The sequence below is a fragment of the Chrysemys picta genome, chromosome 20 (assembly GCF_011386835.1).
Source record: "Chrysemys picta bellii isolate R12L10 chromosome 20, ASM1138683v2, whole genome shotgun sequence".
Classification (NCBI taxonomy): domain Eukaryota; kingdom Metazoa; phylum Chordata; order Testudines; family Emydidae; genus Chrysemys; species Chrysemys picta.
In genome coordinates, this window is record NC_088810.1 from 8,603,711 (window position 1) to 8,628,725 (window position 25,015).

Here is a 25,015-nt window from a genome sequence, read left to right on the forward strand (position 1 = left end):
ACTTATCATGCTCCATCTTCAACCCAGTCAGGAAGCACTTCACACAGCACACAGTCAACCTGTGGAAGTCATTGCCAGAGGATGTTGTGAAGGCCAAAACTATACCTGGGTTCAAAAAAGAATTAGATACATTCAAGCAGGATAGGACCATCAATGGCTATTTGCCAAGATTTTCAGGGCCCCAACCCCATGCTCCGGGTTATCTCTAACCCTCTGACTGCCAGAAGCTGGGAGTGGAGGACAGGGGATGGATCACACACTAATTGCCCTGTTCTGTTCATTCTCTCTCCAGAATCTGGCACTGGTCACTGCCAGAGACAGGATATTGGGCTAGATGGACATTGGTCTGACCCACTATGGCCATTCTGATGTTCTCACTCGAGTTCAGTGGTTCTTTCAGCCCAGGTTGGCCGGCCCATCCAGGGGGTGGGGTGGGGTGGGAGTGGAGTGGGGGTGTGGTTGGACCCTGGGTGGTGTTTACACTCAGGTAACAGGCACTTTGCCATGAAGACACAGGCTAAATCACTGATCACCCTCCGGTGCCACAGTTCACTGGGGAAGAATTCCAGTGTCATGGATTCACAGGGACTGGTCTATGCGCCAACCTATAACTAGTCCCTTGGGGCGACCTCTTTAGTGTGCCGGGCCCCAAGGACCCACCAGCTCCACAGGGGCAGGCCCATGGCCCTGTGAGTCCGCAACTGGCCCTTTGGGCACCAGTGATCCCTTGTCTCTCCACGGCTCCCTGCAGCGAGTCCAGCCAAGCCGGACTCCTGTGCGAGTTTTATTCCTACCTCTTCAGGGTGCAAAGCCCTCAGTGAGAATTTGCAGCGACACCAAGTGGTCTTGTCAAGGTAACAGCTTGTTAGTCCCCTGGCTACAGCATCTGAAAGGTCTTGGGTTTAGCGCAGAGAAGCAAAGGTCACGGCAGAGTTCAGACTGGCTAACGCCCGGGCTCCCTTGAGCCATGCTGCCAGAGGAACCATGTCGCTTCCTCTCTTTGGCTCTGTCCTTTTGTCTCCATCCCAGGAGAGAGCCCCTGTGAGCTAAGCTCTTCACCCAGCCACCTGGCACCTTTCCCCTTCATGCTCCAGCTCAGGGCCTTTGCTGTGCTTCCTTGCAGCTAAGTTCCTGTCTTTGGTAGTTGGTCAGTGCGGGTGAATGTCCCGGCCTTTGGGGTTTCCATTGTCTCTTCCAGACCCTCTGTTCACAATCCTAGACTTTATTCCATTTGTTAATGACTCTGGCCTCCAACCAGGTGACTACATGAGTCCAACACCTCACCCCTTCCCTTTACACTCAGTGTACAGCAGTACAAAGCGCCTAGGGAAACTGAGGCGCCCATAGACCTGATAAAATATTATCCAAATTCCCACATTTATTGCAGCAGAAAGCACCACGGGATATGCCCCCAGAAGTCCCAGCAGCACACACAGTGGAGCTCTTCACCAGGAGGGACAGAGTAATTTATGTAGGGTTTGTGGTGTGACCACTCACACCTAGGCTAGGCTACCCCAGAGAAAGAAAGATCTCTCGAGATAACTCTGCAGTAAAGACATACCTTTTGGGGCAGGGACTGTCTGTCACTATTTATATGTACAGCACCCAGCGCAATGGGACCCTGACCTCGGCAGGCTACAGTAATGTAAATAATCAAAGGGAGCTTTGAGTTGATCCCATCCTGGGACTTTTCTCCTGCTGCTTTTCTGTAACAAAGTTGTTTGGGAATTTCCCTGCAGGCCGGGGAGAGCATCATCTCCAGTGCTTGCTCTGAGAAGTGCACCTGCCAGGCCTCAGGCGGACTCGTCTGCGAGCCACACAGCTGCCCCGACAAAGAGATCTGTGCGCTCCAGGACGGGGTGCGTGGCTGCGTGAAGCAGGAAGGCCGGTGCACACTATTCCCCGGAGCCCAGCTCACCTCATTCGACGGCGCCTCTGGAGGAGATCTCCACAGTGGCGCTTACGAGCTGGCCTCTCTCTGCAACGACAGCGCCCCCTCCTGGTTCAGGGTGATGGTGGATGTCAGGGCATGCGGCGACGGGGCAGTGATGGCTGGGACGACCGTCTACATTTTCTTCCGAGATGCTTTCATAGCTGTGAAAAGGAACAAGGAGACGTGGGTAAGAGGGGGCCACGTTAGAACAGCCTGAGTCGAAGGGGCAGGAAGTTCATTCAGCTGCCACCGAAATGATGAAAAGACTAGAAATTACAGTGATGTTCATCCTATTAACTGAGGCTGATCTGGGCATCTCAAAGATCAATTCATTCAGCCTCATGAACCCTCAGTGTTGACAGGACGTGGTGTACAGGCTGTGGGGGATGACCTGAGTTATGGATGAACAATTATTCAGTAGCAAAGACTGAATTAGAATCTAGGAATTCTGACTTCCCCCTGTTCTAACCCACTAAAGCCCACTCCCCTCCCAGAGCTGGGGATGCAATCCAGGAGTCCTGACTCCCAGCCCCCCTCACCCCTGCTGTGTTCCACCTCTAAACTTGGAGGAGAGGCAGGGAACTGCTCTAGGAAGGGTCTCTGTAACCCAGTAGGTTCCCTGGGAGAGGTTCCTCCTTTTGCTGGGGCACCTCTCCATTGGGGGAAAGAACCCCCCCTTCATGGGGGGACCTGTCCATTGGGGGAGCAAGATTGCCCCCTGGGGGCTGAGGGAGGAATCAGAGGCAGTATCATGTCACATTCAGAACTCGGTAACCTGAACAGCTGTTTGCAGTGTTGTTCTAGGCGTGTCGGTCCCAGGATATTAGAGAGACAAACTGGGTGAGGTGATACCTTGTATTGGACCAATGTCTGTTGGTGGGAGGAAGGAGCTTGCAAGCTGTACACGCCTGAAGAAGAGCTCTGTGTAGCTTGAATGCTTGTGCTGCTACCAACAGAAGTTGATCCCATAAAAGATATTACCTCACCCACCTTGTCTCTTTCTTGATTGGCTGCTGTCATTTATGCAAATAAGTACAGGTATCATTCATCAAATATGTAAATTAGGGCATTAAAACTTTTGCATAAAATCTCTAGCGTTCTTTTCCCACTAAGAAACACTGTTGCTCACAGGTCAATAACATTGAAATCAGTAGGGACTTTAGCCAATCAAGTTGCCTATGCAAATCAGTGCACCTTCATTGGATATTGACAGAATTGGAAAAATTTGCTCTCCAGAGCACTGTTTATTGGTTGGCTTCTCAGTCAGTCATAGTGTTTTCTGCACCTCTCAGTGTAAGACTATTGCCTTTTATTGTGGCCCAGACTCTCTAGTCCCCATTGCCTTATAATGGGGCCCATAGTCACTAGACCCCATTGCTTTTTATTGTGACTCATAGACTCTAGATCCCATTACCTGGTATTGGGGCCCATGGACTCTAGATCCCACAGCCTTATGATGGAGCCTATACAGTCTAGATCCTGTTGCCATGTAATGTGGCCTATGGACTCGAGCTCAGCTCCTGGCCTATTTCTGTTTCATTCACCTCCACATTCCCCAGCTCTCCTCTGACCTATGTCTGTGTGTTCCAGGTGAACGGGCGCCTGGTGCAGCTGCCAGTGAATGTCTCCGGTGCTGTGTCTGTGAGCAGGTCTCAGGGCGGCGTGGCCGTGGTCCAAGGCTCGGGGATGCAGGTTCTGTTCAGCCCCAGTGGGGAGGTGATGGTGAGAGTCAGCGAGACCCTGGCTAACAAGCTGTGTGCGTCCTGCGGGAACTTCAATGGCGATGTCTCCGACGACCTGCGGCTGCCCAGCGGGAAGGTTGCAGGAAACATCGCTGAGGTCATCGATGCCTGGAAGGCCAGAGACTTCGCCGGGTGGTGAGTGGCTCTGCAGATGCTGCCCTTTCCATGGTCTTTCTATGATGGCCTATAGGTACCTCCCTGGGGGGGAAAGAGTGGTTGAAATTCACTGACCTGTGCTGACTAGATGATCTGGTCCCTTCTGGCCTTAAAATCTATGAATCAATTGCAAAGGAATCTTACTGAGACATCTTCCCAGTCCTGAAGGAGGCTGACTAACTCCTCTCCTGTTTTTTGTCTTCTAGTGATGTCTAAACAAAATCCTGGCTGCTGAAGCATCTTCCCTCCCTGGAGTGAACTCCGCTGCCATCTTAGCTAGGAATTGTTCATAGGGCCATAACTGTAGCCCTCGTGACTTTCTGTGTCCTCTAGGGTCTTTAATGAGGAAAAAGACTTCGTTCTGATTGTCAATAAAAACAAATAAACCTGCGGACATGATTGTGAAGCAATAAACTTATTTTTGCAAACTTCATCCAGTGATTTTATTATAGCAGCCTGTTTCTTTCTATCTGAAGGTAATTTCCTGACTCAGAGGAAGAGAACAAGACAGTCTTTTTGTTCCGTGTCTGTACAGCGCTGAGCACAATGGAGTGAAATTGCCATACAAATAGTTAACAATAATAATAGTAATAATAGTGCATCCTGCTACTAAAACTTGTTAGTAAGGATGAAGCTTTATCCCACGAGTTAGAAAAGTCCGTGTTTCTCGAATGGACGGTCCTGAGTTGTATTCCCCATGGTAGCTTCTGTCTTTGTGTTACATAGGCCTTGGGGGGAAAAAGATAACAGATGTGCAGGAGTTAACAAGCTGGCTACATCATTGGGGGCAGAGTTGGAGAGGCTTCAGCAAAGAGCTACAAGGATGCCTGAAGAACAGGGCCAATAGAGCAAGACTTAAGGAGCTCAATCTTCATCAAAGAGAAGATTAAGAGATTATTTTACCTCTTTATTTGGCACTGATGGAACCACAGCTGGAATACTGTCTTCAGTTCTGGTGTCTACAGTTCAGGAAAGATGTTGCTAAATTGGAGAGATGTTCAGAAGAGACATTCGAGAATGAAAGGAATAGAAAACACACTTTTATAATGAGAGACTCCAGCAGCTGTCTATTTAGTAGAACAAAGAGAAGATTAAAGAGTGATTTGATCCCAGTCTATAAGTACCTACATGGGGAACAAATGTTAAATAATGGGCTCTTCGATCTAGCAGAGAAAAGTCCAACACTATCCAATACCAGGAAGTTGAAGCTAGACAATTTTATACTGGAAATAAGGTGTAAAGTTTTAACAGTGCGAGTAATTAGCCATTGGAACAATTTATCAAGGGTCACGGTGGATTTTCCGTCACTGGCGATTTTTAAATCAAGATTGGATGTTTTTCTAACAGATCAGCTCCAGGAATTATTTTGGGGAAGATCTCTGGGCTGTGTTATAGAGGAGTTCAGACTACATTGTCACAATTGTCCTTCAGGCCTTGGAATCTATGAATCTAAGAAATGTCTTGACTAGCAGCTGTAAACTAGAGCAGTGCAATTTTGTTTTCATTTTTGCTGGAAATTATGAGAAATTAAAAAAAATTGAGTTTCTTAACATTTTTGATTTTTTTTAAATGTATCTACATTTCAAGGATATTTTGAAATGAAAAGTTATTTTTAACCCAAAAAAATCAAAATGTTTGATTTAGAAATGGTGAACACAAAATGTTGAGATGTTGGGAGGTTTTTCTTTTTTTCCAACATGAACAACTCAGTGAAACCATTCAGTGAAACCATATGAATTTGCAAAACATGGCAGTGTCTCCAAATCTGAATTTTTCACTGAAGAAAGCTTTATCTGAAAAGTTTCACCCAGCTCTGTTCTAAGTAGGGCGTGGAGAATAGAGGCAGTGGTGAGCTGGAGCCGGTTCCCACCGGTTTGCAGGAACCGGTTGTTAAATTTAGAAGCCCTTTTAGAACCGGGTGTTCCGGGACAACCGGTTCTAAAAGGGCTTTTAAATTTAACGAAAGCTCCCCAGCTGTCCACCCCGTCCCCGGCCCCAGCTCACCCCCTTCTCCCCAGAACACTCCATTCCCCTTCTCCTCCCCCTCCCCTGTTTCCCGCGAATCAAATGTTCGCGGGAAGCCTGAAACAAGCAGCAAGCAGGTAAGCTGGGGGGGCCACGAGGACGGCTCCAGGGAGGCACGGCGCGGTGCAGCTCCAGCTGAGCAGCTCCCTCTGGCCCGGCCCCCTGGCCCTGGCCTGGCCCCTGCCAAGCGCCACAGCCCGGTCCTGGCCCTGGCCCAGCTCAGGCCCCGCGGCCCTGGTCCCGGTCCCGGCCGAGCAGCTGTGGCTCTGGCCCGGCTCGGGCCGTGCAGCGCCGGTGCCAATCCCGGCCGAGCAGCTTCAGCCCTGTCTCGGGCCAAGTGGCTCCAGTTCCGGCCAAGTGGCTGTGGCTCCGGCCCGGCCCGGGCCCCGCAGCGCCGGTGCCAATCCCGGCCTAGCGGCTCTGGCCCCATCTCAAGCCGAGCGGCTCCGGTTCCAGCCGAGTGGCTGTGGCTCTGGCCCGGCCCGGCTAGGGCCCCGCAGCGCTGGCCCTGGTCCCGGCCGAGCGGCTCCAGCCCAGCCTGGCTCGGGCCCCGCGGCGCCGGTCCCGGTTCTGGCCGAGTGGCTCTGGCCCAGCGCGGCTCGGGTCCCGCGGCGCCGGTCCTGGACCCGGTCGAGTGGCCCCGGCCCCGGCCCTGGCTGATCGGACCCGGACCCGGCCGAGCAGCTCCATGCAGCACGGTAAGGGAGCAGGGAGGTGGTGTTTGAAGAGGGCAGGGGAGTTCGGGGGCTTGTGAGGGGGTGGATAGGGATCAGGGTGGTCAAAGGGCAGGGAACAGGGGGATTGAATGGGGGCAAGGGCCCCTGGGGGCAGTCAGGAAGGAGCAGGGGTTGGATGGGGCGGTGGGGGGCAGTCAGGGGACAGGGAAGGGGGCTGGATGGGGCAGGGGTCTCGGGGTGGGGCCCTCAAGGAACATGGGGGGTTGGATGGGGCACGACCCCCTCGTGGCGTCAGGAGGAGGGAACCTGTTGTTAATATTTTGGCAGCTCATCACTGAATAGAGGGCTTTTGGATCTAGCAGACAAAGGCAGAATGAACTCTAATAGCTGGAAGTTAAAAGCCACAACGCTCAAATTAACTATTAATGGCTGCTTCTTGAAGCAGCTAGGCCTGGAACCCACAAGGGAAAAGGCAATTCATGATTTAGTTTTCAGTGGCACACAGGATCTGGTCCAAGTGGTGAATATAGCTGAACTGCTCAGTAATAGCAACCATAATATATGTGCCCTAGTGAGGAGGGCTTTAAACTAGGTTCGACAGGGACAGGTGAGCAAAGCCCGGCAGGTAAGTGGGGAACATGGAGACCTGGGAGATGAGTCGGAAACGAGAGGGAGTGTGGGCTATAATGGCAGAGAGAAAGGAGGGTCAGGGCAAAACTGGGAGGCAAGATCAAACCAGTATCTTAGATGCCTATATACAAATGCAAGAAGTATGGGTAATAAGCAGGAAGAACTGGAAGTGCTAATAAATAAATACAATATGACATTGTTGGCATCACTGAAACTTGGTGGGATAATACACATGATTGGAATGTTGGTGTGGATGGATACAGCTTGCTCAGGAAGGATAGACAGGGGAAAAGGGAGGAGGTGTTGCCTTATATATTAAAGATGTACACACTTGGACTGAGGTAGAGATGGACATAGGAGACGGAAGTGTTGAGAGTCTCTGGGTTAGGCTAAAAGGGGTAAAAAACAAGGGTGATGTCATGCTAGGAGTCTACTACAGGCCACCTAACCAGGTGGAAGAGGTGGATGAGGCTTTTTTTAAACAACTAACAAAATCATCCAAAGCCCAAGATTTGGTGGTGATGGGGGACTTCAACTATCCAGATATATGTTGGGAAAATAACACAGCAGGGCACAGACTATCCAATAAGTTCTTGGAGTACCTTGCAGACAACTTTTTATTTCAGAAGGTTGAAAAAGCTACTAGGGGGGAAGCTGTTCTAGACTTGATTTTAACAAATAGGGAGAAACTCGTTGAGAATTTGAAAGTAGAAGGCAGCTTGGGTGGAAGTGATCATGAAATCGTAGAGTTTGCAATTCTAAGGAAGGGTAGAAGGGAGAACAGCAAAATAGAGACAATGGATTTCAGGAAGGCGGATTTTGGTAAGCTCAGAGAGCTGATAGGTAAGGTCCCATGGGAATCAAGACTGAGGGGGAAAACAACTGAGGAGAGTTGGCAGTTTTTCAAAGGGACACTATTAAGGGCCCAAAAGCAAGCTATTCCGCTGGTTAGGAAAGATAGAAAATGTGGCAAAAGACCACCTTAGCTTAACCATGAGATCTTGCATGATCTAAAAAATAAAAAGGAGTCATATAAAAAATGGAAACTAGGACAGATGACAAAGGATGAATATAGGCAAACAACACAGGAATGCAGGAGCAAGATTAGAAAGGCAAAGGCACAAAATGAGCTCAAACTAGCTATGGGAATAAAGGGAAACAAGAAGCCTTTTTATCAATACATTAGAAGCAAGAGGAAGACCAAAGACAGGGTAGGCCCACTGCTCAGTGAAGAGGGAGAATCAGTAACAGGAAACTTGGAAATGGCAGAGATGCTTAATGACTTCTTTGTTTCGGTCTTCACCGAGAAGTCCGAAGGAATGCCTAACACGGTGAATGCTAATGGGAAGGGGGTAGGTTTAGAAGATAAAATAAAAAAAGAACAAGTTAAAAATCACTTAGAAAAGTTAGATGCCTGCAAGTCACCAGGGCCTGATGAAATGCATCCTAGAATACTCAAGGAGCTAATAGAGGAGGTATCTGAGCCTCTAGCTATTATCTTCGGAACATCATGGGAGACGGGAGAGATACCAGAAGACTGGAAAAGGGCAAACATAGTGCCCATCTATAAAAAGGGAAATAAAAACAACCCAGGAAACTACAGACCAGTTAGTTTAACTTCTGTGCCCAGGGAAGATAATGGAGCAATTAAGGAAATCATCTGCAAACACTTGGAAGGTGTTAAGGTGATAGGGAACAGCCAGCATGGATTTGTAAAAAACAAATCATGTCAAACCAATCTGATAGCTTTCTTTGATAGGAAAATAGTCTTGTGGATAAGGGAGAAGCTGTGGATGTGGTATACCTAGACTTTAGTAAGGCATTTGATATGGTCTCGCATGATATTCTTATCGATAAACTAGGCAAATACAATTTAGATGGGGCTACTATAAGGTGGGTGCATAACTGGCTGGATAACCGTACTCAGAGAGTAGTTATTGATGGTTCCCAATCCTGCTGGAAAGGTATAACAAGTGGGGTTCCGCAGGGGTCTGTTTTGGGACCAGCTCTGTTCAATATCTTCATTAACAACTTAGATATTGCATAGAAAGTACGCTTATTATGTTTGCAGATGATACCAAACTGGGAGGGAATGCAACTGCTTTGGAGGACAGGGTCATAATTCAAAATGATCTGAACAAATTGGAGAAATGGTCTGAGGTAAACAGGATGAAGTTTAATAAAGACAAATACAAAGTGCTCCATTTAGGAAGGAAAAATCAGTTTCACACATACAGAATGGGAAGAGACTGTCTAGGAAGGAGTACGGCAGAAAGGGATCTAGGGGTTATAGTGGACCACAAGCTAAATATGAGTCAACAATGTGATGCTGTTGCAAAAAAAGCAAACATGATTCTGGGATGTATTAACAGGTGTGTTGTGAGCAAGACACGAGAAGTCATTTTTCCGCTCTACTCTGCGCTGGTTAGGCCTCAGCTGGAGTATTGTGTCCAGTTCCGGGCACCGCATTTCAAGAAAGATGTGGAGAAATTGGAGAGGGTCCAGAGAAGAGCAACAAGAATGATTAAAGGTCTTGAGAACATGACCTATGAAGGAAGGCTGAAGGAATTGGGTCTGTTTAGTTTGGAAAAGAGATGACTGAGATGGGACATGATAGCTGTTTTTAGGTATCTAAAAGGGTATCATAAGGAGGAGGGAGAAAACTTGTTCACCTTAGCCTCTAAGGATAGAATAAGAAGCAATGGGCTTAAACTGCAGCAAGGGAGGTTTAGGTTGGACATTAGGAAAAAGTTCCTAACAGTCAGGGTGGTTGAAAACTGGAATAAATTGCCTAGGGAGGTTGTGGAATTTTCATCTCTGGAGATATTTAAGAGTAGGTTAGATAAATGTCTATCAGGGAAGGTCTAGACAGTATTTGGTCCTGCCATGTGGGCAGGGGACTGGACTTGATGACCTCTCGAGGTCCCTTCTAGTCCTAGAATCTATGAATCTATGAATAATATACAGTACTCCATTCACAATATGCTGGCTTGTTACATGTAAGTACCTTGTGGGTGTTACCACAGGAGCAAACACTTTTGAAATACAGGTACATCATCAATATTCATAACTTCAGATACAAAAATGACACATGCATACAAAGGATAATCATGTTCAGCAAACCATAACTTTCCCAGTGACACCTTACATGACATTCTTTGTACAAGATTTGTTTCGATTATATAACAGTGGTAACAACAATGATCTACATGGTCCTATTTAAAATCATATCATGTCACGGAGTCCAACCGAGCTCAGATGCCTGAGAGAGGCTTTTCCTTCTTAGAGAGCGATGCAGACGGCAAGGATTGGCTGTGATCCAGCACAGCCTTGTCAAAACATGGGAGCAATGCCTAGTCGCTTAGAATCCGGTGTCAGATAACCCTTAGGTCAGCCTGGGAAAAGGAGACTTAAGGCTGGTGGGAACCAGAGCTCACAATCCAGGCTCTGCTGAACCCAAACCTCTCTCCGTCTCTGGGTGTCCTCTGAAGAGCCGTCGGTTCCCACCTGTCCTTTTGTTTCCAGCTCCGGTCTTTCCCTCCCTGGAGGAAATCGCCTGCTGTCCCGGTTGTCCAGGAACAATTGTTTGCTGTGGACCAAATACTGTCTAGACCTTCCCTGATAGACATTTATCTATCCTGGAAAAATCATGGAGCAGGTCCTCAAGGAATCAATTATGAAACATTTAGAGGAGAGGAAAGTGATCAGGAACAGTCAGCATGGATTCATGAAGGGGAAGTCGTGCCTGACTAACCTAATTGCCTTCTATGATGAGATAACTGGCTCTGTGGATGAGGGGAAAGCAGTGGATGTGTTATTCCTTGACTTTAGCAAAGCTTTTGATACGGTCTCCCACAGTATTCTTGCCGCCAAGTTAAAGAAGTATGGGCTGGATGAATGGACTGTAAGGTGGATAGAAAGCTGGCTAGATCGTCGGGCTCAACGGGTAGTGATCAATGGCTCCATGTCTAGTTGGCAGCCGGTTTCAAGCGGAGTGCCCCAAGGGTCGGTCCTGGGGCCGGTTTTGTTTAATATCTTTATTAATGATCTGGAGGATGGTGTGGAGTGCACTCTCAGCAAGTTTGCAGATGACACTAAACTAGGAGGCGTGGTAGATACACTAGAGGGTAGGGATCGGATACAGAGGGACCTAGACAAATTAGAAGATTGGGCCGAAAAAAACCTGATGAGGTTCAACAAGGACAAGTGCAGAGTCCTGCACTTAGGACGGAAGAATCCCATGCACTGCTACAGACTAGGGACCGAATGGCTAGGTAGCAGTTCTGCAGAAAAGGACCTAGGGGTCACAGTGGACGAGAAGCTGGATATGAGTCAACAGTGTGCTCTTGTTGCCAAGAAGGCTAACGGCATTTTGGGCTGTATAAGTAGGGGCATTGCCAGCAGATCGAGGGACGTGATCGTTCCCCTTTATTCGACATTGGTGAGGCCTCATCTGGAATACTGTGTCCAGTTTTGGGCCCCACACTACAAGAAGGATGTGGAAAAATTGGAAAGAGTCCAGCGGAGGGCAACAAAAATGATTAGGGGTCTGGAGCCATGACTTATGAGGAGAGGCTGAGGGAACTGGGATTGTTTAGTCTCCAGAAGAGAAGAATGAGGGGGGATTTGATAGCAGCCTTCAATTACCTGAAGGGGGGTTCCAAAGAGGATGGAGCTCGGCTGTTCTCAGTGGTGGCAGACGACAGAACAAGGAGCAATGGTCTCAAGTTGCAGTGGGGGAGGTCCAGGTTGGATATCAGGAAAAACTATTTCACTAGGAGGGTGGTGAAACACTGGAATGCGTTACCTAGGGAGGTGGTGGAGTCTCCTTCCTTGGAGGTTTTTAAGGCCCGGCTTGACAAAGCCCTGGCTGGGATGATTTAGCTGGGAATTGGTCCTGCTTTGAGCAGGGGGTTGGACTAGATGACCTCTTGAGGTCCCTTCCAACTCTGATATTCTATGATTCTATGATTCTATGTTCTAGCCCAGCTGGTCCCAGGATATGAGCGAGCCGAGGCGGCTGAGGTCAGAGCAGTCTCACCCAGTCACTCATTCAGTCACTAGAACAGTGTAGACATAGCAGCATGGGCTTCAGTTTCAACTCTTGCCGTGAGCCCAGGCCACCGTGTCTGCACTGCTATCGTTACTCAGGCTAGCTAGACAGAAGCTAGCTGCTGGGGTGCCCGCCACTGTGATAGCCACACCTTCGCTTGCAGGGTAGCCATGTCCTCAGTGTCTAGCAGCACAAAGCACACAGAGAAACTGAGGCGCACCACGGGATCATCAAAACATGACTACATTCCTCGCCTCCGAAACTGGGTCTTCAGCACCAGCTAACCCTGTCTGTCTCCGTGGCTCCCAGCAGCCACACCAGACTCCTGGGTCCCTTCAGGATGCAATGTTCTCAGGGAGCACGTGCAGCGACACCAGGTAATCTTTGCAAAACAAAGGGGGCTTACACTGGGTCCCTTCAGGATGCAAAACAAAGGAACAATTTATTAGTCACCTGCCCTCCCGGATCTGAAAGTCCTGCAGTTAGCACAGAGAGGCAAAGTTACAACAGAGGAGTGGCCAACGCCCTGCAGCCATAGAAATCACGTCTCTCTCTGTTTCTGTCCCTTTGTCCTTACTCCCAGCTGGATCTCATCCAACACCCAACTCCTTTCCTTCCCTGTTGATCTATGCTGAGTTCACATCTTCCGCCTGCCATTGGTTTCAACCGGTCATTAAACAACCCATTCATTCCACTCCAGCAGGTTTTTAAGCTGCTTTTTAACCCTGTTGCACCTACTGGGCTGCAATGCAAAGTACAAAGGTAGGGTTACCATATTTCAGCGAGCAAAAAAGAGGACGGGAGGAGCCCCGCCCTAGCCCCTCCCACTTCCCGCCCCCCCTGACCTCCCAACCCTCCCCCCGTTCCTTGTCCCCTGACTACCCCCTCCTGGGACCCCTGCCCCTAACTGCCCCCCAGGACTATCTAAGCCTCCCTGCCTCTTGTCCCCTGACTGCCCCAACCTTTATCCACACCCCCACCCCCAGACAGACCCCTGGGACTCCCACGCCCCATCCAACCACTCCCCACCCCCTGACAGCCCCCCCCCCCAGAACTCCCAACCCATCTAAACCCCTCTGCTCCCTGTCCCCTGACTGCTCCGATCCCTCTCCGCACTCCTGCCCCCTGACAGCCCCCCCCAGAACTCCCAACCCATCTAAACCCCTCTGCTCCCTGTCCCCTGACTGCTCCGATCCCTCTCCCCACCCCTGCCCCCTGACAGCTCCCCCCCAGAACTCCCAGCCCCCTACCCCCCCCGCTCCTTGTCCCCTGACTGCCCCCTCCTGGGACCCCTGCTCCTAACTGCCCTCCAGAACCCCACCCCCTACCTAAGACTCCCTGTTCCTTGTCCCCTAACTGCCCCCTCCTAAGACCCCCCCCCCAACTGCCCACCAGGACCCTACCCCCTACCTGTACCCTGACTGCCCAAAACTTTCTCCACTCCCCCCAAAAAGCCCCCCCCCCCCGTTTCTTGACTGCCCCCTCCAGAACCTCCCTGCCCCTTCTCCTGCCCCCCCTTACCCTGCTGCTCAGAACAGGGTGTTGGGCTCTGTGCGAGCCGGACACGTGGCTAAGCTCCCCAGCACAACAAAACCCGGTCCCTGGCCCTGCACAACAAAACCCAGTCCCTGGTCCGGACCGGGTTGCAGGGGAGAGCTGCCCTTGTATCAGCACAAAGTGCTCTCGCTCCCGTTTTGCTACGCTGCATGGCAGAAACTGCTCCCAGTTGCAAAAGGGGAGGGCTGCACTTTGTGCTGAGACACTTGCTCAGAATGCAGGGCGGAGCTCCTCTCCAGCTGCTCCGGAGTCCAGCCCGGGACTTTCCTGCAGCCCTCCCAGCCGCTCGCTCTGCTGTGCCGGGGGAGGGGGAAATCCCGGACATTGTGAGTGCTTTACAAATTCCCCCTGGATGCTATTTTTAGCACAAAAAGGAGGACATGTCCGGGTAAATCCGGACGAATGGTAACCCTAACAAAGGGAAACTGAGACACACACCGGCATCATACAGCATTTCAGAAAATTCTGACTTCATCCCAGAGGGATCAGGGAAAAGTTGTGTCAATAATGGATTCTTCACTTTGCTGGCGGGTCTGTGAGATTGAAAAACAAATTTATTTCAGATGACTTTAGGGTGACCAGATGAGGGAAAGCAAATATCGGGACTAATGGGGCAGGGGTACCCACCGGTGGAGGGGAAAAAAAAAAAAAGCGGCGAGTCAGTCCCTGCCGGCGGATATCGGGACAATTTGCGTCCCAACCGATCTTATCGGGACGGTTCCGATTTTATCGGGATGTCTGCTCACCCTAGATGACTTGTAAACAACGTTTTTGGGGGTTTTGGCACATTGAAAAGTCACTCATTTCATTTTGATTTCCGACTTTTTAAAATATGTTTAAATACGCAAAAGGAAAGGAAATTTCAACCAAATGTCCTATCAACCCCCAAAGTTGAAATGTTTGGAATTTTTTCAGATTTTTTTTTAACCAAAACAATTTGTGGAAATCAATACTAATCCGTGAAAGGTTTTGGTCATCTCAAATCTGAATTTTTCACTGAAAAAGAGTTTTGGCCAAAAAATTTCACCCAGTTTGGCCAGATTTATGCTGCTAGACCAACTTTCCTGGATAAGCGATCAGTGAGTGTCCAAGCAAGCAGCCCTACACTAACATGTGTGTGTGTCCCAGCTGTGACATTGCACTTGATATGATTTTATGAAAATGTGCTAATGTCACTGGAATATGCTTTATGCAAAAGGTCTCTTGTAAGGTATCATTACAACGCTTATAATCTACTGAGTGTGATTATCCTATTTGTATAAATGTATCACTCTTGTATTTAAAACTCAAAATATGAAATATAACTCTGAGGGCCTACTGTAATTATGCGAAGAACTGCCCAGAGGCCCCGACCAATTTGGGGGCCCTGGAAAAATCTGCCCCCGCCACAGCCGCAGCGGGGACAAAAAGCTTTTCCGGTCTCAGGGCCACAGTAGGGTAGGGCGGAAAAGAATGAGCGGGGGAGGAATAAGAATGGCCAGACTGGGTCAGACCAAAGGTCCCTCTAGCCCAGTATACCGTCTTCCGACAGTGGCCAATGCCAGGTGCCCCAGAGGGAATGAGCAGAACAGGTAATCATCAAGTGATCCACCCCATCGCCCATTCCCAGCGTCTGGCAAACAGAGGCTAGGGACACCATCCCTGCCCATCCTGGCTAATAGCCACTGATGGACCTATCCTCCATGAATTTATCTAGTTCTTTTTTGAACCCTGTTATAGTCTTGGCCTTCACAATATCCTCTGGCAAAGAGTTCCACAGGTTGACTGTGCGCAGTGTGAAAAAATACTTCCTTTTGTTTGTTTTAAACCTGTTGCCTATTAATTTCATATGGTGGCCCCTAGTTCTTGTGTTATGAGAAGGAGTAAATAACACTTCCTTATTTGCTTTCTCCACACCAGTCATGATTTTATAGACTTCAATCATATCCTCCCTTAGTCGTCTCTTTTCCAAGCTGAAAAGTCCCAGTCTTATTAATCTCTCCTCATACTGAAGCCGTTCCATACCCCTAAACATTTTTGTTGCCCTTTTCTGAACTGTTTCCAATTCCAATAAATCTTTTTTGAGATGTGCAGACTACATCTGCATGCAGTATTCAAAATGTGGCTGTACCATGGATTTATATAGAGGCAATATGATATTTTCTGCCTTATTATCTATCCCTTTCTTAATGATTCCCAACATTGTTTTAGCTTTTTTGACTGGCGCTGCACATTGAGTGGATGTTTTCAGAGAACTGTCCACTATGACTCCAAGAACATTGAGTGGCAACAGCTAATTTAAACCCCATCATTTTATATCAGGGGTTCTCAAACTGGGGGCCAGGACCCCTCAGGGGGTCGCGTGGTTATTATATGGGGGGGCATGAGCTGTCAGTCTCCACCCCAAACACTGCTTTGCCTCCAGCATTTGTAATAGTGTTAAATATATTAAAAGGTGTTTTTAATTTATAAGGGAGGGAGTCACACTCAAGGCTTATTATGTGAAAGGGGTCCGTACAAAAATTTGAGAACCACTGTTTTATATGTATAGTTGGGATTATGTTTTCCAATGTGCATTACTTTGCATTTATCAACACTGAATTTCATCTTCCATTTTGCTGCCAGGTCACCCAGTTTTGAGAGATACTTTTGTAGCTCTTTGCAGTCTGCCTGGGACTTAACTATCTTGAGTAGTTTTGTATCATCTGCAAATTTGCCACCTCACTGTTTACCCCTTTTTTCAGATCATTTATGAATATGTTAAATAGGACTGGGCCCAGTACAGATCCCTGGGGGACACCACTATTTACCTCTCTCCATTCTGAAAATTGACCATTTATTCCTACCCTTTGTTTCCTATCTTTTAATGAATTACCAGTCCATGAGAGAACCTTCCCTCTTATCCCATGATTGCTTACTTTGCTTAAGAGCCTTTGGTAAGGGACCTTGTCAAAGGCTTTCTGAAACTCCAGGTACACTATAGCCACTGGATCCCCCTTGTCCACATGCTTGTTGACCCCCTCAAAGAATTCTAGTAGATTGGTGAGGCATGATTTAGAAAAACCATGTTGACTCTTCCCCAACAAATTATGTTCATCTATGAGTCTGACAATTTTGTTCTTTACTATAGTTTCAACCAGTTTGCCTGGTACTGAAGTTAGGCTTACCAGCCTGTAATTGCCATGGTCGCCTCTAGCGCCCTTTTTAAAAATTGGTGTCATATTAGCTATCAGTCATTTGGTACAGTCATTTGGTACAGAAGCTGATGTAAATGATAGGTTACAAACTACAGTTGTAGGCCTGCAATTTCACATTTGAGTTCCTTCAGAACTCTTGAGTGAATACAGTATGGTCCTGGTGACTTTTTACTATTTAGTTTATCAATTTGTTCCAAAACCTCCTCTAACGACACCTCAATCTGGGACAATTTCTCAGATTTGTCCCCTAAAAGAATGGTTCAGGTTTGGGAATCTCCCTCACATCCTCAACTGTGAAGACTGCTGCAAATAATTCATTTAGTCCTGGTCTACACTACGGGTTAGGTTGAATTTAGCCATGTTAGGCTAAATCAAACATTAAACACTGTTGCTTTTAAACCCTGTACTGTAGTTACACATGTGCACTCACCAGAGGTGCCTTCTCCAACTTCAGGGTTGGGGATCCTGCCTTGGGAGGGTATTGGCTCCAGTGTGGCGAACTCAGCAGCACTCAGCAGCACAGGTGACCATGCAGTCCCCCCAGAATCGCAAACGAGCTCCAGCATGGACCAAAAGGGAGACACTGGATCTGATCGCTGTATGGGGAGAAGCATCTGTGCAGGCCGAACTCTGATCCAAAAGAAGAAATGCAAATATATTTGCCCAAATCTCCCAGGGCGTGTTGGACAGAGGCTACACCAGGGACACACAGCAGTGCCGCGTGAAAGTTAAGGAGCTCAGGCAAGCTGACCAAAAGACAAAGGAGGCAAACGGTTGCTCCGGGTCAGAGCCCCAGTCATGCCGCTTCTATGAACAGCTGCATGGCATTCTAGGGGGGACCCTACCACTACCCCACCACTGTCCATGGACCCCTGCAAGGGGGGAGTCTCACGCAATGGGGAGGAAGATTTTGTGGATGAGGAAGAGAAGGAGGAGGAGAATGCGCAGCAGGCAAGTGGTGAATCCGTTCTCCCCAGGAGCCAGGACCTTTTCATCACCCTGGAGCCAATACCCTCCCAAGCCGGGATCCCTGACCCTGAAGCCGGAGAAGGCACCTCTGGTGAGTGCACATTTGTAAATACACTACAGGGTTTAAAAGCAATAGTGTTTAATGTTTGATTTGCCCTGAAGAATTGGGACGCATTCGCGGCCAGTACAGCTACTGGAAAAGTCTGTTCACATGTCTGGGGATGGAGCAGGAATCCTCCAGGGACATCTCCACGAAGCTCTCCTGGAGGTACTCTGAAAGCCTTTGCAGAAGGTTTCTGGGGAGGGCAGCCTTATTTTGTCCTCCACGGTAGGACACTTTACCACGCCAAGACAGTAGCAAGTATTCTGGAATGACTGCAGCACAAAGCATGGCAGCGAATTGTCCTGGGTTTTGGTCACATTCAAGCAACATTTGGTCTATATCTTTCTGTGTTAGCCTCAGTAGAGTGATATAATTCATGGTCACCTGGTTGAAATAGGGGAATTTTTGTAAGGGAACAGTAAAAGGACCTGTTCATGCTGGGCTGTTTGCGCTTGGCTAAAAGGGTGGGGGTTGGTGTGTGCTGCACATCCACCCGAAAACCGCAGCCCCTTCTTTTAAATGTGAAACCCAACCCATTGCTTGCTCTGGGAAAGGAGGGTGCTGCAGTTTGAAAACATTCCCACATGTTATGAAGGCGTAAGAAGCCAACCCCACGTACCAAAAGGCTTACCATGGCTGCCTGGAAACCGAATTCTGTTGCCCAGCCGTGTGTGATGTGTCACCATACCGGCAGGCGCTCAATATAAAAGGCAAAATGCGACCTTGTAGCTAAAGCTGTCTGCTGTCTGCTGTGAATTGCTTGATTCACTGTGAAAGAGTCTCCCTTTTGTTCTCAGAAATATATCATCTTAAATTTTACTCTCCCTTTTTATCTCCCCCCAGGTGCAAATGTTTCTACGCTCCCCCTATCTTCTCCATCCTTGAGGTTATCGCAGATCAGAAGGTGAAAAAAACGCACTTGCGATGACATGTTTTCCAAGCTCATGCAGTCCTCCCACACAGATAGGGCACAGCTTAATGCATGGAGGCATTCAGAGGCCAGGAAAGAATTAAGTGAGCACTAAGAGCGGCGCCAGGACACGATGCTGAGGCTAATGGGGGAGCAAACAGACAGGATGAAGCATCTGTTGGAGCTGTAGGAAAGCCAACAAGAGCACAGACCCCTGATGCAGCCACTGTATAACCGCCTCCCCTCCTCCCCATGTTCCATAGCCTCCTCACCCAGATGCCCAAAAATGCTGGGGGAGAGCACCCAGCCACTCCACTCCAGAGGATGGGGCAAGCAACAGAAGGCTGTCATTCAAACAGTTTGATTTTTAGTGTGGCTACAATAAACAATGTGGCTTTGCCCTTCCCTCCTCCCCCACTCCACCCGGGCTACCTTGTCCATTGTCTCATTTCTTTTTAATTAATAAAGAAAGAATGCATGGTTTCAAAACAATAGTCACTTTATTTCGAAAGGGGGAGGGTGGTTGGCTTACAGGGAATTAAAATCAACAAAGGGGGCAGGTTTGCATCAAGGAGAAACTCACAAAGCTGTCACACTGAAGCCTGGCCAGTCATGAAACTGGTTTTCAAAGCCTCTCTGATGCGCAGCGCCTTGCTGTGCTCTTCTAATCGCCCTGGTGTCTGGCTGCTCAAAATTGGACGCCAGGCGATTTGCCTCAAACCTCCCACCCCGCCATAAACGTCTCCCCCTTACTCTCACAGCTATTATGGAGCACACAACAAGCAACAATAACAATGGGAATGTTGGTTACGCTGAGGTCTGACCTATTCAGCAAACAGCACCAGCGAGCTTTTAAACGTCCAAAGGCACATTCTACTGCCATTCTGCACTTGCTCAGTCTATAGTTGAACTGCTCCTTACCACTGTCCAGGCTGCCTGTGTATGGCTTCATGAGCCATGGGAGCAAGGGGTAGGCTGGGTCCCCAAAGATAATTATTGGCATTTCAACATCCCCAATGGTAATTTTCTGGTCTGGGAAGTAAGTTCCTTCTTGCAGCTGCTCGAACAGCCCGGAGTTCCTAAATATGTGAGCATCATGCTCCTTTCCTGGCCATCCCACGTTGATGTCAGTGAAACGTCCCTTGTGATCCACCAGTGCTTGCAGCACCATTGAGAAGTACCCCTTGTGGTTCACATACCGGCTGGCAAGGTGGTTCAGTGCCAAGATGGGGATATGCGTTCCGTCTATTTCCCCACCACAGTTAGGGAACCCCATTGCAGCAAAGCCATCCAGTATGACCTGCACATTTCCCAGAGTCACTACCCTTGATAACAGAATGTCAATGATTGCATGGCTACTTGGATCACAGCAGCTCCCACAGTAGACTTGCCCACTCCAAATGGATTCCCGACTGCCCGGTAGCAGTCAGGAGTTGCAAGCTTGCACAGGGCTATCGCCACTCAGTTCACAACTGTCAGGGCATCTCTCATCTTGATATTCCTGTGCTTCAGGGTGGGGGAAAGCAACTCACAGAGTTCCAGGAAAGTGACCTTACACATGCGAAAGTTTCGCAGCCACTGTGAATCATCCCATACCTGCAACACTCTGCGGTCCCACCAGTCTGTGCTTGTTTGCCTGGCCCAGAGTCGGTGTTCCGTTGTATCAATCAGCCCCACTGCCACCATGATGTCCCAATTCCCAGGGCCCATGCTTTCAAGAACCTCTGTGTCCATGGCCTCATCAAAATACTCCTCGTGCTGGCGTCTCTTAGCTCGGTTCTGCATATACTCCAGAATAATGCACGAGGTGTTTACAGTGCTCATAACAGCAGTGGTGATGGTGAGCTGAGCGGGCTCCATGCTTGCCGTGGTATGCCAGCGACTCCTGCCGGGAGTGGTGCTGGTTCAAAGACAATGGGGTCTTTGAGAGCTGGGAGGCTTCCTGTGGGGCCAATGAGCAGTACAGGGTGGAGAGCAGAGTCCTGGGAGGCCGCCCTGTGGAATACAGAATGTGCCTAGCATCTGGTGGACCTCACTACATCTCCTCGACTTCCAGGGCTCCTCCACTTACACTTTAGTCAAGGTCTGCAGCAGCGACCCCTGGCTGGAGGAATTCTCTGTGGTGGTGGAGAACAAGAGCTCTGGTGGTGGCCGCATGGCTCTGATGAGAATGGTTGTGGTCTCTGTCCATGATTACACGGTCACCTTGGAGAGACGGAGGAAGAGCAAGGTCGCAGTAAGTTTAAGATTAGTCTCATTAAAGTCTCATGTGGCACCAGTGCTGTGTGTGTGTATAACCAGGACACAGTTGCTGAGTCCCCATCAGTGACGGGTGAATTTCCCTCTCATTGGCACAGGTGGACGGGATGCTCTACACTCTCCCACTGGCTATGGATGACAGGAAACTTTTAATCAACCAAGAGAGGAACAACATCATTGAGGCCAAAGGCAGACTGCAGAAAGTCCTTTACAGTGTCTCTTATTTTGTCCTAGTCTCCATCCCCAGCTCCTTAAAGGGACACGTGCATCTTGGGTGGTAACTTCACTGGTGAAAAGAATGATGTCTTCCTGCTCCTTGATGGGAAGAGCACCTGGAATGAAGATGATTCAGGGCCTCCTGGAAAGTGTCTCTTGATGTGGTGCAGCGAGACATGCCTCATCTGTGATACACTCCGATGGCACCGTACGAGACCGAGAACTCCTGTGGGCTGATCACAACCACCTCGGGGCCATTCAAAATTGTCACGGATCTGCCCGACTGGGTACTTCAGCCACGGTCTCCAAGACATATGTGCTGACAATGGGGTGGCACAGACCCTCTGCCAGAGCTTCCAGACCTATGCAGCCACGTGCCAGACAGATGGAATCAAGATTGGAGCCTGGTGGACAGCCTCCTTTGGTCGTAAGTTTACAGACCCATCTCCCGCCTGCTTGGTATTTGCAATTTATTACTTTGCGTCGCGGTCTCCCCTCAGAGTCGGTGTCAGTGCTGATCCCAGTGCCACAGTGGGGCACTATGGGGCACTGTGATGCTGGCATTGACCCCTCCAGACAAGATCATGTTGCCCCTTTCAGCATAATTAGTTTCCCAATATTTAGGGCCTAGCTGGGTTGTTTCCATTAGGATGAGAAATAGACCATACGAGTCAGATTTGTTCTTGTTTCTTTACAATAAATTGCACACCCTGAACACTGGAGAAACGAAGGACAGCAACAGGTAGTTCCCTTGCTCAGAAATCCCCATGGCTGCGTCTCCAGCAGGCTTTGTGCCCAAGAAGTCCTGTCTCTCTGCTTCCTCTCAGTCATGCTCAGACTGCTTCTGTAGGGTTTCTGCCTCCATCCCACACAGTCTGCAGCTGATCTCTTAGCCGTTGCATTTGCAACCAGGGAAACCCCTTTAGTCCACAGGGATTATCTCTTGACTAGCACCATTTTCTGCAGCTGTTTTTACTACACAAAGAAGTTTGATTGCTCCTTTTGTTGAGCCTGACGTAGGTTGTTCAGCTGAACCACTGGCTTTATCAAGCAACAGAGGGTCCTGTGGCACCTTTGAGACTAACAGAAGTACTGGGAGCATAAGCTTTCGTGGGTAAGAACCAAGACTTGCATCTGAAGAAGTGAGGTTCTTACCCACGAAAGCTTATGCTCCCAGTACTTCTGTTAGTCTCAAAGGTGCCACAGGACCCTCTGCTGCTTTTTACAGATTCAGACTAACACGGCTACCCCTCTGATACTTGGCTTTATCAAGACTCTGATTGCCTTTGGAGCTAAGATGCCTTCTGCTGGCAAATGTTAGCATCTTGCCCCTAACCCTCCAAACCCATGCTATGGGAGAGAGTGTTATAATTAGGTTTGGAAGGATTAGATTTTTAATCAGTAAGTGTTGGTAAACATTTATTTCAACACACACACCCACTCAAATGTAGTAAGATGAGGCCCTGAAACATAAACCCTTGTATCAGAGGCCCGGTATGAGGCCAAAGGCCTGAACTAAAGTAATGGTCAAGACTTTGTTTACATAAAGCAAAATTAAACTGTGAGCAAGAGGCAGGCCCTGCTCATAGTCTGGCAAGGAGAGGGCTGGTGTTGCAAAAACATATATACCTAAAAGTTACTGGACACTAGAGATATAAACATGTGCCAGGATGGTACCAAGAACACTCTGATACTCGTACATTCCACACAGATAACAAGGAACATGCTGACCCATCCCAAAGACAGGGTCAAAAGGATAATATGATGGGTAGAATTGTTTTGTTCGAACCAACATGTACCAGGTGAGAGGCGACACCCTAACACATAGAGGGGTTGTACCTCAATACGTCAGGAGTGATGTGTAACTTCTTTGTACATGTATATAAGAATGCACCTCTGAGGAGGTGTCTTTATCTGGCCTAGGGGGCAGGGGTAAATCCCGCCACTGACTGAGCCGGTCCATTGTCAGGGAGCACATATGTACTAGTAAAACTGTAGACATCTGATCTGGGGGCCTAGAGACTGTGTTTAGTTTGGCAAGAAACCTGGCCGGGTGCCTTCGTACCTTATCGGAGTCTGTGGTCATTGGGTGGTTCACTGGAAGTCTGGAAGGGAAAGTAGCAAACAATACTGTCACTGAATTGATAAATCAGATGAAGTTAAAAATGGAATGGTTCACAGAGCACATTAGGAGACAGGAGCTGTGACTCAATGGCAGGGAAGTAAATAAAGAATTTAAAAAGAAAAACCAAGATTAAGCAGGTTAACACCTATAATTAATACATTAACACATGGAGCTGTATAAAGCTTATCCAGGGTAAACTCAGACATTGTCCACCCTCTATAACACTGATAGAGAGATATGCACAGCTGTTTGCTCCCCCAGGTATTAATTAATTACTCTGGATTAATTAATAAGCAAAAGTGATTTTTATTAAGTATAAAAAGTAGGATTTACGTGGTTTCAAGTAATAACAGACAGAACAAATTTCAGAGTAGCAGCCGTGTTAGTCTGTATCCGCAAAAAGAACAGGAGTACTTGTGGCACCTTAGAGACTAACAAATTTATTAGAGCATAAGCTTTTGTGTACTACAGCCCACTTCTTCGGATGCATATAGAGTGGAACATATATTGAGGAGATATATATACACACATACAGAGAGCATGAACAGGTGGGAGTTGTCTTACCAACTCTGAGAGGCCAATTAAGTAAGAGAAAAAAACTTTTGAAGTGATAATCAAGATAGCCCAGTACAGAAAGTTTGATAAGAAGTGTGAGAATACTTACAAGGGGAGATAGATTCAATGTTTGTAATGGCTCAGCCATTCCCAGTCCTTATTCACTCCTGAGTTGATTGTATCTAGTTTGCATATCAATTCCAGCTCAGCAGTCTCTCGTTGGAGTCTGTTTTTGAAGTTTTTCTGTTGTAATATAGCCACCCGCAGGTCTGTCATTGAATGGCCAGACAGGTTAAAGTGTTCTCCCACTGGTTTTTGAGTATTATGATTCCTGATGTCAGATTTGTGTCCATTAATTCTTTTGCGTAGAGACTGTCCGGTTTGGCCAATGTACATGGCAGAGGGGCATTGCTGGCACATGATGGCATATATCACATTGGTAGATGTGCAGGTGAACGAGCCCCTGATGGTATGGCTGATGTGATTAGGTCCTATGATGATGTCACTTGAATAGATATGTGGACAGAGTTGGCATCAGGCTTTGTTACAAGGATAGGTTCCTGGGTCAGTGTTTTTGTTCAGTGATGTGTGGTTGCTACAGAACAAAGTAAGTTACCAAGCAAAATAAAACAAAATACGCAAGGCTAACTTTAATACACTAAGGATCTAGTTACAAATACTAACTTCTCACCCTAGATGTTATCTCAGGAACCATCCTTTTCAGACCAACGTTGTTGTTTATGGCCTGGGTGCAGCAATCACTCACACCTCCGTAGTTACTGTCCTTTGTTCCAGTTTCTTTTAGGCATCTCTTAATGGAGAGGCTTCTGGGGCCTTTCATATTCTCTCTCTTGTGGGCGGAAACCCCTTTGTTCTTCTGTGCATAATCACAGCAACAAGATGGAGTTTGTAGCCACCTGGGCAAGTCA

The 25,015-nt window shown here is 48.2% G+C and overlaps 2 protein-coding genes across 2 annotated transcripts in view; one reads left to right on the top strand and one right to left on the bottom strand.

Annotated features, from left to right (window-relative positions):
• The window catches only part of FCGBP (Fc gamma binding protein), a 44,940-nt gene extending 40,706 nt beyond the window's left edge, over positions 1-4,234 (top strand). Inside the window, exons 18-20 of the mRNA XM_065574627.1 lie at positions 1,740-2,120; positions 3,524-3,810; positions 4,038-4,234. Coding sequence (XP_065430699.1) covers positions 1,740-2,120; positions 3,524-3,810; positions 4,038-4,047 — 678 coding nt within the window. The 3' untranslated portion in view covers positions 4,048-4,234. The remainder of the gene's footprint in view (positions 1-1,739; positions 2,121-3,523; positions 3,811-4,037) is intronic.
• LOC101938932 (FXYD domain-containing ion transport regulator 5-like) overlaps positions 1-25,015 on the bottom strand; it is a 226,057-nt gene that overhangs the window by 110,317 nt on the left and 90,725 nt on the right. The gene's annotated exons all lie outside the window — the stretch shown is intronic.